This window comes from Alternaria incomplexa (assembly GCF_024043165.1).
Source record: "Alternaria incomplexa strain BMP 0042 chromosome Unknown scaffold_2, whole genome shotgun sequence".
Taxonomy (NCBI): domain Eukaryota; kingdom Fungi; phylum Ascomycota; class Dothideomycetes; order Pleosporales; family Pleosporaceae; genus Alternaria; species Alternaria incomplexa.
Window position 1 is genome coordinate 857,085 of NW_026249851.1, and position 19,693 is coordinate 876,777.

A 19,693-nucleotide genomic window follows, 5' to 3' on the forward strand; every position below is an offset into this window, starting at 1 on the left:
TCCGGCGTCCAAAGGGCGGGACGGTGCCATGCGCTGGCGCTAACCCAACTCTAATCCCTGACCCACAAGCTTCTCCGCCGTCTTCACACACCCCTGCCGCGAGCATCCACCACTTTGCTCTTAGGCGCAGCATTCCCCCCAGCCACAGCTGGCCACACTCTCCTCCCGACACCCATGACTTCTCCGGCCCTCACGACAACTGAGAGCCTTCCAGCAGACGCGGGCCGCTCGGGCCCCTTCGACAACCCGCAGGAAGACGCCTCTGAGTTTGGCGAGGAAAACTCAGAAACCAATGACGTCGGCGACGATCAGGCACCGAAACAGCAACCCCAGAAGCGACGACGAGTGACGCGTGCCTGCGACGAATGCCGGCGCAAGAAGATCAAGTGCGACGGCAAGCAGCCGTGCACCCATTGCACTGTCTACAGCTATGGTATGTCCTCTGTGTACACTGAATTGCGTGGGAGAATGCGAGCTAATAGCCTACAGAATGGTAAATAATGTCCCCTGACGGATTCGCTACTGCACACAAAACTGATCCCCTCCAGTACTTATGACCAGCCCTCAAACCGCCGCCGCAATGCGACGCCCCAGTACATTGAGGCTCTCGAAAGCCAGCTCAAGCGCGCAAAGGCGCTACTGCACGTGGTGCTGCCAACCGTGGATTTGAATGACCCCGCCATAGACGCCCACCTCCAAAACGGCCTGTTACCACAGCTGCCCCAAGCAGCTGTGCGGCCTCCTGTGATGCCTGTAGACCCCCGGATCGCGCAACACCAGGCACCGGCCCACAATGAAGACCAGCCTGATTCGCACCTGGAAGCCATGGTTAAAGCGACGGGCCAGCTTGATCTCGACGAAGAGGGCAAATGGGACTACCAGGGCCACTCTTCAGGGCTCAGCTTCATGAGAGGCCTGCGGCAATTCGATGACATGTTCCAAATCCCTTCGGACGAGTCGCCGTCCCTCCGGCACCAATCCATGTCCTACGAACCGCCTTCTCCTGGTTCCCTTTCCATCGCTGGATCCACGACAGCACCGTCCAACGTACCCTTACCCAGCCGGGAAAATGCACGCATTCTCTGTGACAGCGCCATTATCCAGTACAGCGCCATGCTGCGCGTCGTCCATCTCCCCACTTTTTACAAGCAAATGAGCCGTCTCTACGAAGTCGCTCCCGAGAATTACGGCAGCGCCGAGACTAGCTTTCTACCTCTATTCTACTCCGTTCTAGCTTTGGGCAAACTCTATTCCGAAAATGACACCGGGGTCGATGTAGCAAGCTACGACATCCTTACCGACGAGGGGTACGCAGCAAAGTCTCCCTGTGCGAGCTTCGTCCATGCTAATGCGGTCCAGACTCAAGTACTTCAAAGCTTCGCGCCAGCTCTTGGACATTACTGACTGCAGGGATCTGACTTCACTTCAAGCCATCATTTTCATGATCCAATTCTTGCAATCGTCAGCCAAGCTTAGCACTTGCTATGCTTACATCGGAGTTGCTCTGCGCTCTGCGCTACGCATGGGCTTGCACCGTTCATTCAACGTCAAGTTCAATCCCATCGAAGCGGAAACACGTAAACGCATATTTTGGGTGATTCGAAGGATGGACACATACGTCGGGGCCATGCTCGGTTTACCGCGATTTCTGGACGATGAGGACATTGATCAAGAGTGGCCAGTTGAGGTCGATGACGAGTATATTACGGAGACGGAGATTCTGCCCATGCCCAGTGGAAGCATTTCTGTCATGGCGGCCTTCAATGCCCACACGCGTCTCGTCCAAATCTTGAACAAGATCTGCAAGTACGTGTACCCTATCAAAGGCACACAATCAGGCGCCAAGAACTCTGTGACCTATTCTGTGGGCTACTCCAAGATTCGCGAAATCGAACAGGATCTAGCAAGATGGCTCGATGAGCTGCCTATCGCGCTCAGGCCGGGCGGCGACGCCCCTCCAATCATCAGGAGGTAAGCTGAATATCTAACATCATCTTTGCAGCTGCTGACATATACGCAGGGTGCAACAACTTCTCCGTATGGCGTTCGGACATGCCCAGCTTTTACTCTATCGGCCATTCCTACACTACGTTTCGCAATCGTACAACGTGAACACCGTGGACCAGAGGGCCTTTGCCTGCGCTTCTGCCTGCGTTAACGTCTCGCGCAACATCATCCACATTTCCACGGAGATGAGAAATCGCGGCCAATTGGCTGGAGCATACTGGTTTTCCATGTATACGACCTTCTTCGCTATTGTATCAATTTTGTATTTCGTCTTGGAGAACCCACAGAGTCCCACCAGTTTTGAATTGCTACGGGATGCAGTGGAAGGGAAGGACGTATTGGCGTACTTCGCGAAGAGGAGCCTGGCCGCTGATAGGTGCAGCACAGCACTAAAGGTAAGCACAGCACTAGTTTCTTCTGACTGACAACACTAATAATGTTTCCCAGGGCATGTTTGAACGTCTCCCGGAATCAATCAGACATGGTGGAGAGATCATTGCATCGAGGAAGCGCCGACAAGGAAGCTCGCCGCACTCTCTTGGCACCCGCCCTACCTTTGGTCAGAGCGACTCTGCCGCACCCCGCCGTGCGAGTACCTATCCCGATAGCATTCCCAATGTCAAGACTGCTGGCCAAGCCCAGTCATTTGAGTCTGGCGGCCCTGACTTTGGTAGCATCGGCTTGGGTTCTTCTTATCCCGCACACTCGGTCTCCAACCCCAATCTATTCGATGGTGTGCCAGGCCTTACACCTACATCATCCAACGATAGCCTACCGAGCTTTGGCTTGGCTCCTATTCATGACTCGCAGCAGACATCATCTGCCTTTGGTCCAACAAGCCTAGGCAACCCTTTGGCAGACCCGTCAGGTCTTAATGTCCCGATCGCAGACATCTCAACAATGATGTTTCCGTCTGCCGACCCGCTCGCCTACCCCAACCAGCCCATGACTGCTTTTGAAAACAAACATCCACAAACTTTCGACCGCAGTACTGGCACCCCGGTGAGCGGACACCCTCCTCAACTCTCGACCAGTATGGAGATGAAAGGACACCCGGCCATGTTTGCTCCCACGAGCACGCCCAATTCGCAAGCTCGACCCATGGACAGTGAGGCACAGATCCTTACTTCCATGCCCATGTATTTCATGCAGGGCAACCAGCAATACCGCGGATATCCACCTCAGCAGGGTATGCCGATGCAAACATCCAGCAACATGCCTTTTGATGAGCTGATGCATCAAGAAGACTGGTCGCAATCTTTTATGGACCCTGCAATGAACATAAATGATGGGAGGTCATCGCTGAACAATGCCCAATTTGGCCAAAATGGATGGCGTTAGTTCGTCGACTCACATAACGCGGACCACTGGACGGGGCTATCAACGCTTTGACGTTTGTTTTCTGCTTTGTTGTGAAGCATGCTGAGTCCCGTCTATCGATGTGCATCAGCTTCGACTATGACCGGTGCCCTCGCCCGCGCCCTCCTTCCCACACAACGATTACGGCCGATATTTCCTTAGTACACTGAGCGTTTTATTCCGGCGTTTGCGAGTCTACCAAAAGCATTATACCCCATTGTCAACCGGCTGGCACCGATGAGCTAAGCGTTTTCCAACGGTATGCGTAGGGTGAGGACAGAGCCTCACTGACGTAGTTGTGACTTTTCAGTCCACTACGATCGCGACCTGTCCAATGCATTTCAGCATTGATTTTTTTGCTTTGAAGACTTCGATTTGGATTTGGCGTTCGAAAAGCTAGACTTTTTGAGCGTGACGGACCTCGCGGCTGCGAGTGTAGATTGAGCATCTCATCAAGATACTCATGAAGATTGGAAGAAGTGCGTTGAAGGACCACACTCATTTTGTCCGAGCCAGTAACGGGTAACGCCGTAGATTAGCAAATTGACTGAAGGCGATACTTAGGTATCGCGCATAGCTTACAAAGACTAAAATACAACGCACATTGCTGAAAAAGCTCTGGCATAAACACCAGAAGCTGGCTGAAATCCATGTTGACCTAGCTTAGTGAACGGTAAGCCCACGTCAGAGTTAGGCCAGCCATAGACGCACAAAAATTGAAAGAGAAGCCATGGTCTTAAAACGAAGCCTCAGTGGAGCCTAGCACAGACACCCAGCCACCATAGTAGGCCGGCGGAGCGGGGTGAATCCCATGCCGACTTCCAAGGCCGTGCCTAGACCTCCACCTTCGGCGCCGAAGCCGCCAAGTGCAGCTCAACGTGGGCCAAGCGCTAGCACCCACCATTGAGAAAACGGCAAGTAGTGTGGGTTAGTGTTTACCGACAATTGGGGTCTTGGTTACCAAGCGGATTCCAAGCGGTCATCTGTGTCCCAAGAGATGGTATCTAGCGACCTTCTTAACCAGGTCATCGGGGCTGACGGACTAGATCTTTTGTACCTTAGCGAGCAGTTGGCTAAGAGATTAACAGGTTTTGTCGGATATCGTAGTGAGTACTGTTGCAGGACCAAGGACGATATCGGCTCGTGGTTTACCGGAAGGAACATGGGAAAGTGTATATCTAGGCGCGGTGACGCTGAATATGTGAGGTACCAGGAACATCTCGCACCATTGGACTGACGGTGAATCGCTATCGTCATGGTTCACGTATCTTCGTTGTCGGTTCTTGGCTCTGCCTTGGTTGGACTGAGCAATGCGGCCGCCTTGGGTACTACGGAGGAGTATGCTGATGGTACTGTGCATGCAAGGATCATGGGGATGAAGATCGTAAGGCTTCCGTGTCGGTGCACGCTGGTGCATGCTTATACTGACCCCAACAGGCACAATGGGATGCTGAGATTGCCTCGGGAGAGATGGATAGCACCCGCTACCCTGAACTAGGTCACACGCCATGTGAGAACGGCTTCGCTGCTGCAATCCCTGGTGACTTCAACAACACGTTCAGGTGCCATAATGTCAGTTGGCTCCAGGTTCAAATGCTCATCAGTTCGCTAATGTGTATAGATCGACCTCTACCATTTCCTCCCACATTCCCTCCTTGGCAGCTCTGATGGACAAGGCTCCTCTTCTTGGGGCTGGACATCAGAGGATGGACGCGAGTTTGTAGCAATCGGCCAGTTCGACGGTACCGCCTTTGCAGAGATCAGCAGCGAAGGAAAGCTGATCTATCTGGGCCGCCTGCCTCCTTTCGACCCTATCGGATCCCGCTGGCGCGAGATTCGCGTGATGAGGGACTATGCCGTCATTGGTAGTGAGGCCATCAACCACGGTGTTCAAATTTTCGACATGAAGAAGTTGTTGGACCTTGACGGAAGCGAGCCGATGAAATTTACCCAAGACGATCTGACTGGCCACTGGGGTCTGACTGATGACTGGAATGCTCTCCCGGTTGGCCGAACCCACAACATCGTTGTCAACGAAGAACTCAACTACGCCGTAGCAGTTGGATCAGTTGGCGGTAACGAGACTATCCGTGTCCGTGGCGATTTGCCATGCCGCGGAGGCCTCATCTTCATCGACATGAGCGACCCTGAAAACCCTACCAGCCCAGGCTGTGCTTCTGCTGATGGCTATGTCCACGATGCCGAATGCATCGTCTACCGCGGACCAGACACTAAGTACTACGGCCGCGACATCTGCTACGGTTACAACGAAGACACGCTGACTATCTACGACGTGACTGACAAAGCCGGCAACACCACCAACATCATCTCTCGCACCACATACCCTGGAGCAGAGTATGTGCATCAAGGTGTCGTCAACAACGCAACCTGGCAGGAATACATCTTCCTTGACGATGAATTCGACGAGCGTGACGCCAAAGTCGGTCCCATGACACAGGGTCTGCCCACCACCCACATCTTCGACATTCGCGACCTGGAGAACCCCTTCTACTCTGGCAACTATGAGGGAAAGCGCCGTAGCATCGACCACAACCAATACGTCGTTGGCGACTACCTCTACCAATCGAACTATGGAAACGGTCTCAACGTCCTGGACATCCACACCATCACGCAAGATCCCAGCGGCGACGGCATCTGCGAAGCCGGATTCTTCGACATCTACCCCGAAGACGACGAGAACGAAGGTGGCGGCACAGTAGCCTTCCTCGGCTCCTGGTCCAGCTACGCGAACTTCAAGAGCGGATTCATCTTCGTGCACACTATCGAGCGTGGTAGTTTCGTCGTCAAGATGACGAGCAAGGAGTGTGCAAAGCCAGCCGTTTGCGAAGTAGACTCTTGTCTTACGTCGATGCGCACAGCAAACGTGGAGGGTAGACTGCAGGCTTCGCAAGAGTTCTGCGGTAACTTCACTCAGAGGCTGATTGATGATGTTCGTGCCGTGCCGAAGTTTGCGCAGGAGGCTTGTACGGGTGAGCAAGTGGTTGCGCAGGTTAGCAGTGCGTGTGCTTGCTTGCCTACGCTTGCTGTACCTGAGTTGCCAAGGACGACAACTAGGGGGCCGGTGCCTACTATGCTGCCGCCGAGGGTCTAGATGGGACAGGGATGATAAGGGCCTGATGTATTATGACAGTGACGGGCTTGGATAGAGTCCCTTCAGAACAGACAATACGAGATCCGCTTATCAAACAAACAACAAGATGTACTCGCTGCGCACGAATGCATTGGTGATTAAGTGTCAGTCACAGTTGTCATAAAAAATGCAGATTGCTACAACGATAGATTGAGATGCCTAGTGCTGAGCAGCGTAGCTGCTATGATGAATAAATATTTACTGAAAGACGAAGATGTACAAGAGAAAATAGGAAAGGCCACAGGCCGATCCAAAGCTACTTCACGGTGCTCCAAGGTATAGCACTCGTCTCATCCTGGAACTTAGCAAGAAGCGCCGGTAGGGATGTTGAGGCAGCTAGTGCTCTTCTTTCCGCCAGTGACGCTGTTACCGGTCCAGGTCCAGTTGGAGCAGCTGCCCTTACCGCAAAGAATGTAGACGTCAGTACCCTTGGCAGCAACGGTACCCTTGACATTCTGGATGGTAAGGCCAGTGATCGGGACACCGGTGGTGGGCTTGCCAGTGGGAGAGCCGTTCTGGTAGTCTTGCTGGATAACGATGCCGTACTTCGCAATGTTCTTGAGGGTGATGTTCTTGTATGTAACACCAGAGACAGCACCGGTGGCACCAGACACAGTCTTGATACGGACACCGTTGTCAGAGTTGGTGATGGTGGAGTCGGAGATGATGACGTTCTTGACAGTGTTGTCGCTGCGGCCACCTACAGAGCCGATGGAGATACCGTGTCCGCCAGAGCAGGTACCGCCGGTGAAGTGGATGTCCGTACCGGAGTTGACAGCCAGGCAGTCGTCCTGGTTCTTGATGTTGGCGTTGGTGATGTACACACCGGTGGAGCTGCCAACGTCGAAAGCATCGGTGTTGTGACCGCCGTTGGTGATGTCACCAGCAGTGTTGTCGATGGTGATCTTATCGAGGGTGAGGTCCTGCGCGCCGTTGATGGAGAATCCCTGCACAGGGGTGTTCTTGACGTTGAGTCCAGTGATAGAAGATGAGATCATGGAATGGGCGTAGAAGAACTTGCCAAGTCAGTTGTAACTCAGCAAAAGATCAGTATTGACATACCTTGGGCTTCGTCTTGCCGCCGTTGCTTCCCTTGCCATCCCACCACTTAGCACCATTTGCGTCAATGACATGGCCAGCGGCGCCAATGACTTTGATGTTGGTTCCCGAAACAGAGATGAGAGGGCCCTCCCACTCCTTGTAGCCGAAGGTGGTGGTGCCCTGGAAGGTGACGGTGGTGCCTGACTTGAGCTTTGTCAAGTCAAGGGTCGTTCCTGCTGGAACAGTCATACCCTGAATGACAATAGCAGAGCAGGAAGCCTTGTTCTTGATGGCTGTAGCAGCATCGGAGAAGGTGCAGCTTGCACGGGTGTCAAGACTAGAAGGAGCAGCCGAGACGAGCGCACCAGCGCCGAGAAGGAGAGAGGTAAGTGTGAAAGCAACCATGGTGAATGTAGCTTGAAAATAGGGATGATTGAAGGGAATGTAAGGCTGTTGTGTAGAAAATGAATGAATGAGTGAGTTGTTGGGTTCTGTAGAGACGTTCCGCCATGCCCTTTATACCAGGACTTCATCGACAGTGGTACGTATTGATAGGTGGAGCCATCGGAGGATTCACACGAGTCGTCGACAAGCTCAAATTCCTTGAGCTTGTCATTGCTGGGCAAGGCTTGTCATCGCAAAAGGTCTAGGGTCTGCGAGAAATGAGGGCACAAAGCGGATGGCACCTGCGCCGGTGTTCTCGCAGCATGTAACAGGTGGATCCTCGGTTGGGGCTACTCCGCTTTGTATAAATGAAACGAGATCTGGATGTGACCGAATCGCAGATGGTGGTGGGCGATCTCTGTGACAATTCTCCGTCAAATCGATTGCCAGCCTCGTAGCGCTGAGCAGAATCTCACTGCAACTAAGCATACAGCTTACCCAGAGTTGAATACTCTACAGCACGCGGGCAATCTGGACTACTGTCAGGTGTTCGTGTCTTGCCGTGTTAGATCAATGGTGAAACGAAACAACTGGTCCAGACGCGTGGCGCCGCTGTCGCGTGGCGCAAAAGGTCAGACGCCATTGCGGATACAGAAAGCACGTTCACGCCGCCGGCCGCCGATTGATGGAATGTCACCAGCCACACCGTGAGACCTTCGTAGGATTGGAGCGATGCGCAGGATTGACGGAGAATTGTTTGAGTGAAAGGACAGCTGCATGACTTCCGGAGGGGTTTCTAGAGACGAATCCGGATTAGCGCCCGACTAGCGTCCCGTCACCGAAAGTGACGGCAGCGACATCCCGCACCTGCATGAACCCTTTTCCGTCTCATCGCCATCTCTCCAGGCGCGCACTGAGAGACTGTTGCATCAGTTGAATTGCATCAGCATCAACATAGTCGTGAACTCGCAAAACATTCATTGCAGCACGACTCCGGCTCCCAGGCACACGGCCCGCGAACCAGGCGGACACGGGAAGTAATTAGGTATAGCCTCAAATCTCGGATCTACCCCTAGATTTTTCACCGCCACCGCTCTGGACACTATGAGTAATCATCGTGGCAGCTATGCTCACGATCCTCGGACGAAGAAACCTCCTTGTGGCAAGCCCTCTACTAAAAGACCCCAGGCTACCCAGTTGCGCAACAGCATAGTCGCTATCCGACGCACCGCTCGTCCCATACCTTGCGCACCTGCTATGGCCGTCTTCTCATCAATGATCATGAACGGTCCTGGTTCTGGTTTCACCAGGTAATATACTAACCAGTCGGCGCACCAAAAGAGATACAAACAGCGCGTCCTATAGACCTGCAGATCCATCTCTTCGATCCATGGTTCCGCCAAGATCTGCACTTCCTTGAGCCCATCGATAGCGTTACCGAAGGCACAAGCCAAGGCAGCCATTGACGGAAGCGAGCATGCGTCGTCTGTGAAACCAATGCCGATGAGTTCCAGATAGTGCCGCTCCAGCATCTTCGCATAATTGCGCAAATTCGCGGTCGAAATCAGATCTCTGGTTGCATACGCAGAATCTACGAGAGCTGTTGCGTAGTGTGCAACGCGGTTCGACACCAGATCTTCGCGTAGGTCTCGAATGGACCTCCGTGCCCACTCCATGTTCTCTTCCATAGGGGACTGTGGAAAAAGGCTGGCCCCAACAGGCAGATGAACGTCGCGGCGTGCTTTCAGAACGACCTTATCTAGGAAGCTCGCTGCTGTGGGATAGCTCCCTTCTAGATATACGTCGCCCGCCAGTCTCTTAATGTCAATTGGCAAATGAGCCAAGTTGTCCTTTTTGTATGCGTCAAATCGCTTGTCTTGCAGATGCTGCCGGGCTGGGGCAAGAGCTGGCGCTGGCGGTACGTCGAACATATCAAGTTTGGTGAAGATGGCGTTGATTGAGACACTGTCGAAAAGGATATCGTGAAAGTGGTTGGCATAATTTTCGGTGGGAAAGTTGGTCACCAATTCTGTTAGTGATGGCTTCGCACGAGACTCGTCGCCTGTTGCTGCATTCAGGAGGCGCACGTCTTTGTCCGAGATGGTATTCAGATGGACATCCAAGCTCTTGCTCTCACGTATCGCGTCTGGATCATCGCATACGTAATATAACGCCGCGTGTCCGCAGTCGTAGATTATAGTAACTGGTGAGCTGACTTCAGCCTGCTTTTGGACTGTCAGCGCTTCCAGCGGTCGGGGCGTGGCATCGCCTGTCAGGAAGACACTGTGTTTCCCCGAAGGACCGGTCGCTTTATCATCGCGCTTTTCCCATACCACCGTTATTCGAATATCATCGAAGAAGTCACCTACATCGCCCTCAGAATAGAAGCTTGGTGTATCGCGCGCAGTGTCGATTGGGGGCCTCCATTCATGTTGGTGTCCAGTAAAGGCTGCGTTGATAGGACCGCCTAGTTTGAAGGCAAGGAGCGCGACCAAGAGAGGGTGTAACGCGCCTTCCCGGGCAGGCATTGACGTAGAAAGCTCAAGCGGACTAGATTGCGGCTCGGGCGACGAGTCCCCACTCGCAGGAACTTGCTCCTCAATCGGCAAAGCTGCAATCTCCTCGTCTTCTTCGATACCAAAGGTGAATGCGACAGCCTTGGACCTATCCAGTGTCTGGGCCAGAGTCCTGAACTTCTCGACTAGCTTGAAAGCAACATCGCGCTGAGCAAAGCCTTCTGTCTGCGCACACGCTGCAACGAGCGCATTCAGCATATTGCGCCGATATTCAGTTTTCCTCGCACACGCTCGGGCATCTTGAGGTTTCTCTTGCAATACTTCGGTATGCTGGCGGCATGCAACTCTTTCTGTCACCTAAAGATGGATGTACGAAGTCAGTGTTTGTCTCACATGCAGTTCGCACACCGGCAATTACTCACGAGTCGACCCATGAGCTTGGTAGGTACCTGGAGAGCGACATTGAAGCGTTGCGGTCGGTTCATATCGAGCTCTGGATCCACTAGTAGGTTGAGTAGATTGTGAAAGTACCCAGCGAAAGAGCTGTTGAATCACTGGCGGTTGTCGCGGTTGTCGCGGTGATATCGAAATAAGCTCGTCGGAAGAGTGCGATTGCCGTGAAACCGCAATGTGAGTGTAGCGCCAAGCTACAGATACAGGTAGTTCTCAGGTCACAGGTAATGTTTCCTTGTCCAGCTCTTTCACCTGTTTAGCCTCACTTACTGGAAGCCAAACAAGCGGTTTGAGACTATCAAGCACATCGCCAATGTCTCACCCCACGACCAAACGCCTCTCAGGTCTTGGTACCACGTGCATCCGCTACTTACAACATCCCGTTTGCCGTCTATCGGCTTTGCGGTAAGATTCGTTGCCTCGCGATACGGTCGAGGTGCGCTGGTTTAGACTATGTCATTCTGTCCTTGGCCGTCAAGCTTGCAGTAGGTGTCCTCCAGACAGTAAACCTTCGGATATGGAAATTAATTGTCATAGGGAGTCATATGCTTACCTCCGCATTCAGTGGTATGAGAAGCTGGTTCGTCGCACCGTTTCGAGCTGAACGAGATGTCAACAAGACGACTGCGCCATCTTTTCAACAATAGCGCCACGCAGTGACTACTCGATCAGTATGATCTTGCTTGAGGAAGACGCTGATGCGATACCAAAAGAGCAGGACAAAGGTATTGAGCGTGAGCTTTTCGTCAAATTCACCTTTCTGACGTCAATTTACGACACACTCGATCTTCTTCAATCGCGTATTGGCAGGAGCTCAGCATAGCCAGAATTTTCGAGTATTGCGCCCGTGAGCAGTGTGAGAAGAGCATTCGTTTACTCGTCTTGTTCGTAGGCCCGATGACAGGACGTTGTGGGTGTGTAGAGAGAGCCAAAATGACCCGGCCGTTGTTCTGGCGCTCTCGAAATGGCATTGTCTGCTAGTACGTCGTGGCCGCTCATGCACATTTGGAAACATCGACGCTAACGATTAGGTTTGCTGGGGCTCGAGCGCGAAGATGAGCAATCGAAGTAAGCACAAATGACTCGTGACAGATTGGGCATGCGCTCATGTTAAAGATCTAATCGCGCGATGTAGGAGATCATTGTACTGCAAAGAGACAGTACGTAGTTGAGTATGTCAATATCGCGCCACAAGAGAAGTCTGAGATGCTTCATACGAACTGACAAGGCATCTTGGTAGAACTTGGGCAGGAATCGGTGTGCGCGCAGCTTCGCCGGCGACGCCAGCGCCCGCACTCGCGCAGTCTATTTGAACGAACCGGGCCGTGGATCTGACAGCATTCTAGTGCCGACATTTCCTCCGCGACAGTTGAACGAGAACGTTTCGACGTTCGACATCGTCGCGACCAAGGTGGGGTGGAATAATCGATATTGTCAGCATCGAAATGAAGCCGGAAGATCGACCGCGAGTTGAGACCAGTGTGAATTCGCATCAAAGCCAAGCGATCGGGCTACATTACACCGCCGACATTGCGAACCCGATTGGAATACTACCAAATCTCTCAGCAAGTCAAACGTCAAGTAAGTCGATGGGTAGGCCTAACGGCGACGAGAATTGAGTTGTCAAGCTAAGCTAGAGCGACCAAGATCCCAACTTAGATTGCGCGGTCACATCTGACGTCCGTCGCCAACGTCAGCCCTATTGTGTTCATGCGCCGTGACGGTAACCTCCGGTCGAAGTATCATCTTGGATCAGGGGAGCAATCGGATGAGGCGGGCGCCTTGTCAAAGATCAAGGGACACTCTAGACGAAACGAAGAAGCCCAAGAAGGCCCGACTCTGACAGACTAGCGAATAAACTCAGCGCTTGGACTGGGTTAAATTACCCACACCCCATGAACATGATCGCTTCGGTCCGTATACTCTGGAGAGCACTGCGAAACCTGGCTTGGAGAGCGTTGGCATGAACAGCGAAAGAGAGTTGTTCGCCGTTTCGAGTCCACGCCACGGCCAAATGTTAAGCTTTGGGGCTTGGACACCGACGTACACCGACGAAAGACCACTAGGTAGGGCAGTGGCCAATATGTGAGGTATGTAAGGACTGCATCCTCGTGAGTGTTGCAGTATCCATCACTCGCACATCCTGCAAGCTTCCCTTCAACCTCTTTTTTGACATTTTTGGCTACTCGCCGTCCTCTCTTTCAACATGCGTTTCTCCAACGCCGCCGCTCTCTTCTCTCTGGCCTCTGTAGGCTCGGCTGCTCCAGCCGTTCATGGCCACAAGCACGCGCACGCACGTGATCTCGGTTACGGTGGTGGCTACGGTGGTGGTCAGTACCAGGCTGGTATCTTCTACGTCAACTGGGCCATCTATGCGCGCAAGCACATGGTCACCGACCTCCCCGCCGACAAATTGACCAAGGTCAACTACGGTTTCGCCAACGTCAACAACCAGACTGGTGAAGTCATCCTTACCGACGAGTGGGCTGATCTTCAGTTCCCCTACCCCGGAGATGTTGCCACCAACGGTACCCAGTTGCTTGGTAACTTCAACCAGCTTTACAAGCTCAAGCAGCAGAACCGCAACCTGAAGGTCATCCTCTCAGTCGGAGGCTGGAGCTTCAGGGCCAACTTCAAGCCTGCTCTTGCCACTGCTGAGGGCAGACAGAAGTTCTGCGACAGTTCCATCCAGCTGATCGCTGACTTGGGTATCGATGGCCTTGACATCGACTGGGAGTACCCAGAGGATGAGACCGATGGCGACAACTTTGTCGACACCCTCATGCGCTGCCGCAAGGTATGAATCATGTTATTACGATTCGAATGATCGCAGGACTAACACCACAACAGACATTCGATGCCTACTCCGCAGTGAACGCCGCCGGCTACCACTTCGACCTTGGCATTTCCGCCCCAGCTGGTCCCGAACGTTTCGTCGTTATGCCCATTGCCAAGATGGACCCCTACGTTGACAACTGGAACCTGATGGCCTTCGACTACCAGGGCCCAGGTTTCTCCAACTACACTGGACACCTCAGCAACGTGTACCCCAGCTCCACCAACCCCAAGTCCACCAACGGCTGGAACAGCAAGTCAAAGTCTTTCGTCCCTTTCAACACCAAGCAGGCCATCGATTACTACAAGATGAACATCGCTTCCCCCGCCAAGATCCAGCTCGGTATGCCCCTCTACGGTCGCGGATTCGCCAACGTCGTCGACATGAGCAAGGACCAACGCGGCCTCGGCCAGAAGTTCAACGGATCTACTGCAGGAACCTGGGAGCCTGGTACCCTTGACTACAAGGTCCTTCCCGTGAACGGCAGCAAGGTCTACACCGACAAGGAGACTCTCGCCAGCTGGAGCTGGGACCCTATTGCTAAGGAGCTCGTCACTTTCGACACACCCAAGGTCGCCTCCTGGAAGACCGACTACTTGATGGATGAGGGTCTCGGTGGTGCTTGGTGGTGGGAGTCATCTGGTGACTTCCCGGCCACCAGCGACAAGAGCATCGTCTCTACCGTTGTCAAGAAGCTTGGTGGTCCCGAGAACTTTGTCCAGAACATGAACAACCTGTACTACCCCAAGTCCAAGTACTACAACATCCGCCCATCAGCCAACTCTACCTTGAGCCTGTTCTAGATAGTTGGTTGTAAGCGTCTCTGGCGCAGTAATGCGATCAGCTAGTTGATCCCCAGTTTGGCACTTCCTTTCTTGAGAACCTTATTTTAGAAACCTTTTCACTTGCACTGTTGTTGCAAGACCTTAATGCAAGATACGCACGTGATGCAAATTCACGAGAAGCTCGCTCATCGAGTTAATATACGTTTGACTTGACCACATTTGCCTTCCCTGCACTTTCTTGACCTCGTATTACTGTTGAAACATGCTTCACATAGGAGCAGCCTCCAGGCTGGAGCACTGTCATCAGCGTGTAGCCAACTTCATAGTCTGATGCGCAAGTAAGTGATCTTTTCGATGCTAGAGCGCGCAGTCGAAGTCTGGTATGAAGAAAGAAGGGAGTCGTGGTGATGCGTCATCCCCGCCAAACTAGCCCAGGAGGCCACGCGCAAAGGCTGCGGCTGCAAACGGACCCACTTCCAAAATGAGACCGGCTTGTACAACCCCACCAACATGAATGCCATCATATCACGACATTCCAACCAGCTTAGGGGCCTCTGCAAGCCATCTGGAGCTAACAACATCCGGATCTGCTTGCGTGCGACACGATCGGTGAACAGCATGTCGCAGCCCGTGCGACCGCGGCGGTTCGCACCACTGGATCCCGCGAAAAAGAAGGAAGGGGACACTAGACCACTGCTAAAGGGCATTGTGTTTGATGTCGACGGCACGTTATGTATGTTTTCTGATATCGTGCACCTGTGTTCATGTACTGAATGACTTAGGTCTGCCTCAAAACTACATGTTCGCAGAGATGCGATCAGCCCTGGGGATCGAAAAACCGACGGACATCCTGGACCACATCTACTCGCTACCTGAGGGCGAGCAAGAAAAAGCACAAGAGAAGATCCGGGACATTGAGCGCACCGCAATGAAGTCGCAACAGCCGCAGGCTGGGCTCGTAGAGCTCATGGAATATCTGGACTCTCGTGGCATCAAGAAGGGCATCTGCACACGCAACTTCGACGCACCTGTCACTCATCTTCTCACTACTTTTCTGCCAACATCAAAATTTAGCCCTGTCGTGACGCGAGAGTTCAGACCACCCAAGCCCGACCCGGCAGGCATTCTGCACATTGCGAAGGACTGGATGCACGAAGACGGAGGAAAGAGTCTGATCATGGTTGGCGATTCAATTGACGACATGACGGCTGGTCATCATGCGGGAGCTGCGACTGTGCTGCTAGTCAACGACGTCAACAAGCATCTTGCGGAGCACCAGCACACGGATCTCGTCGTTCAGCGGCTCGATGATCTCATCGGCATTCTTGAGAGTGGGTTCGAGGGACGCGTAGAAGCTAGCAAAGAGAAGTAGATGCGAAAGGGCAGGTAGAGGAAGCTGCCTATAAGAGCTGACGTGCGATACGCATTAACGAAGTCCGCCATTCTGCGTCTTGAGACATCGTGCCCGTACTGTTCGTTGCTTGATGGTCACTGGAGCAACTTCGCCGCGATGGTTGGGCCAGGCTGCGTGCAGGCAGAGGTGCAGCACGGGCCGCCCGCTCGAGCCCCGCGCCACTAGTCGTCACATCAGGGCCGCCAATGCCACGAAGCTCTCACAAGCATTCTTGCGCTGCACACTATCCGGGACAAGAGCACTGAGACCATGCATGAGCCCACGCTTCTTTTCGCCAATGTTCAGATTCTGTAAGCATGGAGCCAGCCTGGAGATTAGCGCACTGCATGCATGAGCCGGCTATTGGTATGAGGATAAAGGGATGCATGCTGCGCAGATCTGTGCTCCTTCTAGCAGAACGGAACGGAGTTAGACAAGATTGGGCCGTTCCGCACCCGTGGACCATGGAGCCCTGCAATGAACAGCGATACCCATCCCCAAAGCTGTGAGGAGCGGTACGGCCTACTTTCTATATTCGAGACAACCGCGAGAGGCAAAAGGGAAGGTGCTTCAGAACGTTGTTACCTAAACACGGCTGGGGGTGATCAGCCATCACTCCAATCAAGAGCCGATCACGTTGATCCCGGAGGCTACCTGCATCATGTACTTGAAACATCTGGATACGATAGGTCACCTAGGTGACTACGTTGGGTGTCTAAATCTCCACGGCTTGGCAGCCCAGTATATGTCTGCTCCCGCCGTGGTTACCATCGCAGTTTCCAACCCATCCGTCGCTTTCGTTTGCTGCCAAGCAACCAGGGTCGAGCATACTTCTCCTTCTGTCCTGCCACTTCTGGTTCCACACGATCAACGTCGCCGGCTAGCATGAGGTACACCACCGCCGCCTTCACAGGCCTACTGGCCATTTCTGGAGTCAGCGCTGGATCTGCCTCCCGTACTTCTCACATCGAGGGCAACGAAGTTGTCGAACGTCTGAACGCTGTACCTGAGGGATGGAGCGAGATTGGTGTTCCAGCGCCCGAGCGCAAGCTCCATTTCCGCATTGCAGTACGCTCGGTAAGTCATCGCGAAGCAGATCAGGAAGGCCTTCATGGTTGAGATATTGAGAGTCGAATACTGATCATCGCAGGCAAACCCAGACCTGTTTGAGAGGACGCTCTTGGAGGTTTCCACTCCCAGTCACCCCCGCTACGGCCAGCACCTTAAGCGAGACGAACTGAAGGATCTCATCAAGCCCAGAGCCGACTCAACTGCAAATGTGCTTAACTGGCTCGAGCAATCCGGCGTCGAGCCTCGAGACATCCAGAACGACGGCGAATGGATCAACTTTCTCGCTCCTGTGAAGCGCGCAGAACAGATGATGGGCACCACGTTCAAGACCTACCAGAGCCAGGCACGCCCTGGAGTCAAGAGGACTCGTTCGTTGGGCTACTCTGTCCCCGTGGAGATTCGCAGCCACATTGACATGATCCAACCTACTACTCGCTTCGGTCAAATGCGCGCCGAAGATAGCCAAGTCCTCACACAGGAAATTGCGCCTTTCTCCAAGCTTGCTGCTGTTAATGCCACGTGTAACACGAGGATCACGCCTGATTGTCTCGCAGACCTATACAACTTCCAAGACTATGACGTTAGCGACCAGGCTAACATAACGATCGGAGTGAGCGGGTTCCTTGAGCAATATGCTCGTTTCAACGATCTCGACCTGTTCACACAAAGGTTTTCTCAAAATCTCGCTGGTAAAAGTTTTGGAGTACAGTCTGTCAACGATGGACCATTTCCCCAGAACTCATCGGCCAACAGCGTCGAGGCCAATCTCGACATCCAGTACACAGCCGGCCTGGTGAACATATCAACCACGTTTTACACTGTTCCAGGACGAGGACTGTTGGTCCCTGATCTTGATCAGCCCGATGAGGACGACAACAACAATGAGCCCTACTTGGATTTCTTCACTTACCTTGTGGGTCTGGAGGACGAAGAGCTGCCCCAAGTACTGACCACTTCGTACGGTGAGACGGAGCAAAGCGTCCCTGCCGAGTACGCCAAGAAGGTCTGCGATATGATCGGTCAGCTCGGTACTCGTGGCGTCTCAGTCATCTTCTGTAAGTTTTCGTTCGAGCTTGGAGGCGAAAATGCACCCAGACGTCATCAGCCGCGATGTCTGGGGGTAGTGTCGTCTCTAAGCTCGATCCTCACCCAAACCTCCCATCGATACGAACATGAGTGCTAACAATACTCAGCCAGCGGTGATACTGGTCCAGGCTCTGCTTGCCAGACCAATGACGGCAAAAACACGACCCGTCTCCAGCCAATCTTCCCCGCCTCGTGCCCCTACGTCACCTCCGTAGGTGGCACTCGCGGAGTAGAGCCTGAGCGTGCTGTTGATTTCTCTTCTGGCGGCTTCTCTGATCTGTGGCCTCGCCCAGCATACCAAGAGAAGGCAGTTTCCGACTATCTCGGCAAGCTCGGGTCTCAATGGGAAGGCCTTTACAACCCCAACGGCCGTGGGTTCCCTGACGTCGCCGCTCAAGGACTAGGTTTCCAGGTAAGTTATACTCCCTGTACGAACTGCATGTGAGAAAAATACTGACTTTCCTTCTCTAGGTCGTTGACAAGGGTCGACTGTCGTCTGTTGGAGGAACTAGTGCCTCAGCGCCCGTCTTCGCTTCGGTCGTTGCGCTTCTCAACAACGCTCGCATTGCGGCTGGCATGCCTTCACTCGGTTTCCTGAACCCTTGGATCTACGAGCAGGGCTACAAGGGTTTAAACGACATTGTCGATGGAGGTTCTCGTGGTTGCACTGGTCGTTCCATCTACTCCGGACTTCCAACCGCACTTGTGCCTTACGCTTCCTGGAATGCGACGGAGGGATGGGATCCTGTGACCGGTTATGGTACACCCGATTTCGAGCAACTGGTTCGCCTCGTAACTGCGCCGCAATACGGTGAGCGCCGCGTTCGTCGTGGAGGCCTACGTGGAGAGGAATAGCGCAAGCAAAGACTTGTGACCTTCTTTACCTAGATATCTCTCCATCAATAGAGCAATTCCTATCATGAAATCAACACCCTGGAGCCTACATTGACGCAACATTTTCCAGTTTGCTTGCTTTATTTCAGTGTAGTCGATATCAAACCGCGCCCCTCAGTGACGATGGCGGCTTCTCCGGGTGCGCGACCAATCAGCCACTTGACGTGCGGAAGCCACAACCGATTGTTGCTGACATGCTGACACTCTCACAAACCTTGAACGCACCTCAAGCCATGGTCCTGCAGACATTATTTCAACAGTCGTTGCTTCAGACCCTTTAGAGGAGACGAGAAAACCCATATGTTTGATTGACCACATTATTTTCGTCACAGCGACTCGCCACAGCATCGGTTTTCGCGAGCTTCCTTATGCGGTTAAAGCGCACAAGACTTATCTGCGCCGAAGCATGACAAGCATCCGCCATGGTGCTTGATCCTTCGACACCTGAATGGGAGCGATTTTCTCGAAGGGCGACTTCAGCCAATCGCGCAGCTCGACCATCCTTTGCCCCAGTACCTGACGACGCGCACTGAGCCTACCGTGGCCCCGGATTGCGGCCAGAGATAAGAGTTGGTGTCGAAAAGCCCGAAGAGATAGTTCCCCGTCCACTATCAAGAAATACGAAGTGGACCTGCCAGTGCTTGAAGGCAGTGGCGGCGTCTTTGGCGGGCCTTGGAGAAGCTTTGCGCCGTTAGCTTCGGTCCACCAGTGTGGTCG

General features: G+C 53.3%; 7 protein-coding genes across 7 annotated transcripts; 5 read left to right on the forward strand and 2 right to left on the reverse strand.

Annotated features, from left to right (window-relative positions):
- Positions 1 to 174: 174 nt before the first annotated feature.
- J4E90_001784 (uncharacterized protein) lies at positions 175 to 3,348 on the forward strand (the record flags this gene model as incomplete). Its single annotated transcript, XM_051431368.1, has 5 exons — positions 175 to 404; positions 549 to 1,307; positions 1,360 to 1,971; positions 2,021 to 2,402; positions 2,455 to 3,348. 5 exons carry the CDS (start codon positions 175 to 177, stop codon positions 3,346 to 3,348), a joined length of 2,877 nt encoding a protein of 958 aa, XP_051294502.1.
- A 1,387-nt stretch (positions 3,349 to 4,735) lies between these two features.
- J4E90_001785 (uncharacterized protein) lies at positions 4,736 to 6,478 on the forward strand (the record flags this gene model as incomplete). Its single annotated transcript, XM_051431369.1, has 3 exons — positions 4,736 to 4,750; positions 4,804 to 4,938; positions 4,988 to 6,478. 3 exons carry the CDS (start codon positions 4,736 to 4,738, stop codon positions 6,476 to 6,478), a joined length of 1,641 nt encoding a protein of 546 aa, XP_051294503.1.
- A 341-nt stretch (positions 6,479 to 6,819) lies between these two features.
- PGN1 (glycoside hydrolase 28 protein) lies at positions 6,820 to 7,963 on the reverse strand (the record flags this gene model as incomplete). Its single annotated transcript, XM_051431370.1, has 2 exons — positions 6,820 to 7,533; positions 7,580 to 7,963. The coding sequence occupies 2 exons, from the start codon at positions 7,961 to 7,963 to the stop codon at positions 6,820 to 6,822; spliced, it is 1,098 nt and encodes a 365-aa protein (XP_051294504.1).
- A 1,109-nt stretch (positions 7,964 to 9,072) lies between these two features.
- On the reverse strand, positions 9,073 to 10,716 carry J4E90_001787 (uncharacterized protein; the record flags this gene model as incomplete). Its single annotated transcript, XM_051431371.1, has 1 exon — positions 9,073 to 10,716. The coding sequence occupies one exon, from the start codon at positions 10,714 to 10,716 to the stop codon at positions 9,073 to 9,075; it is 1,644 nt and encodes a 547-aa protein (XP_051294505.1).
- Positions 10,717 to 13,117: 2,401 nt separating this feature from the next.
- Positions 13,118 to 14,550, forward strand: J4E90_001788 (uncharacterized protein; the record flags this gene model as incomplete). Its single annotated transcript, XM_051431372.1, has 2 exons — positions 13,118 to 13,708; positions 13,762 to 14,550. 2 exons carry the CDS (start codon positions 13,118 to 13,120, stop codon positions 14,548 to 14,550), a joined length of 1,380 nt encoding a protein of 459 aa, XP_051294506.1.
- A 600-nt stretch (positions 14,551 to 15,150) lies between these two features.
- Positions 15,151 to 15,904, forward strand: J4E90_001789 (uncharacterized protein; the record flags this gene model as incomplete). Its single annotated transcript, XM_051431373.1, has 2 exons — positions 15,151 to 15,265; positions 15,315 to 15,904. 2 exons carry the CDS (start codon positions 15,151 to 15,153, stop codon positions 15,902 to 15,904), a joined length of 705 nt encoding a protein of 234 aa, XP_051294507.1.
- A 906-nt stretch (positions 15,905 to 16,810) lies between these two features.
- J4E90_001790 (uncharacterized protein) lies at positions 16,811 to 18,937 on the forward strand (the record flags this gene model as incomplete). Its single annotated transcript, XM_051431374.1, has 4 exons — positions 16,811 to 17,002; positions 17,076 to 18,051; positions 18,190 to 18,494; positions 18,554 to 18,937. 4 exons carry the CDS (start codon positions 16,811 to 16,813, stop codon positions 18,935 to 18,937), a joined length of 1,857 nt encoding a protein of 618 aa, XP_051294508.1.
- Between the last annotated feature and the right edge of the window lie 756 nt (positions 18,938 to 19,693).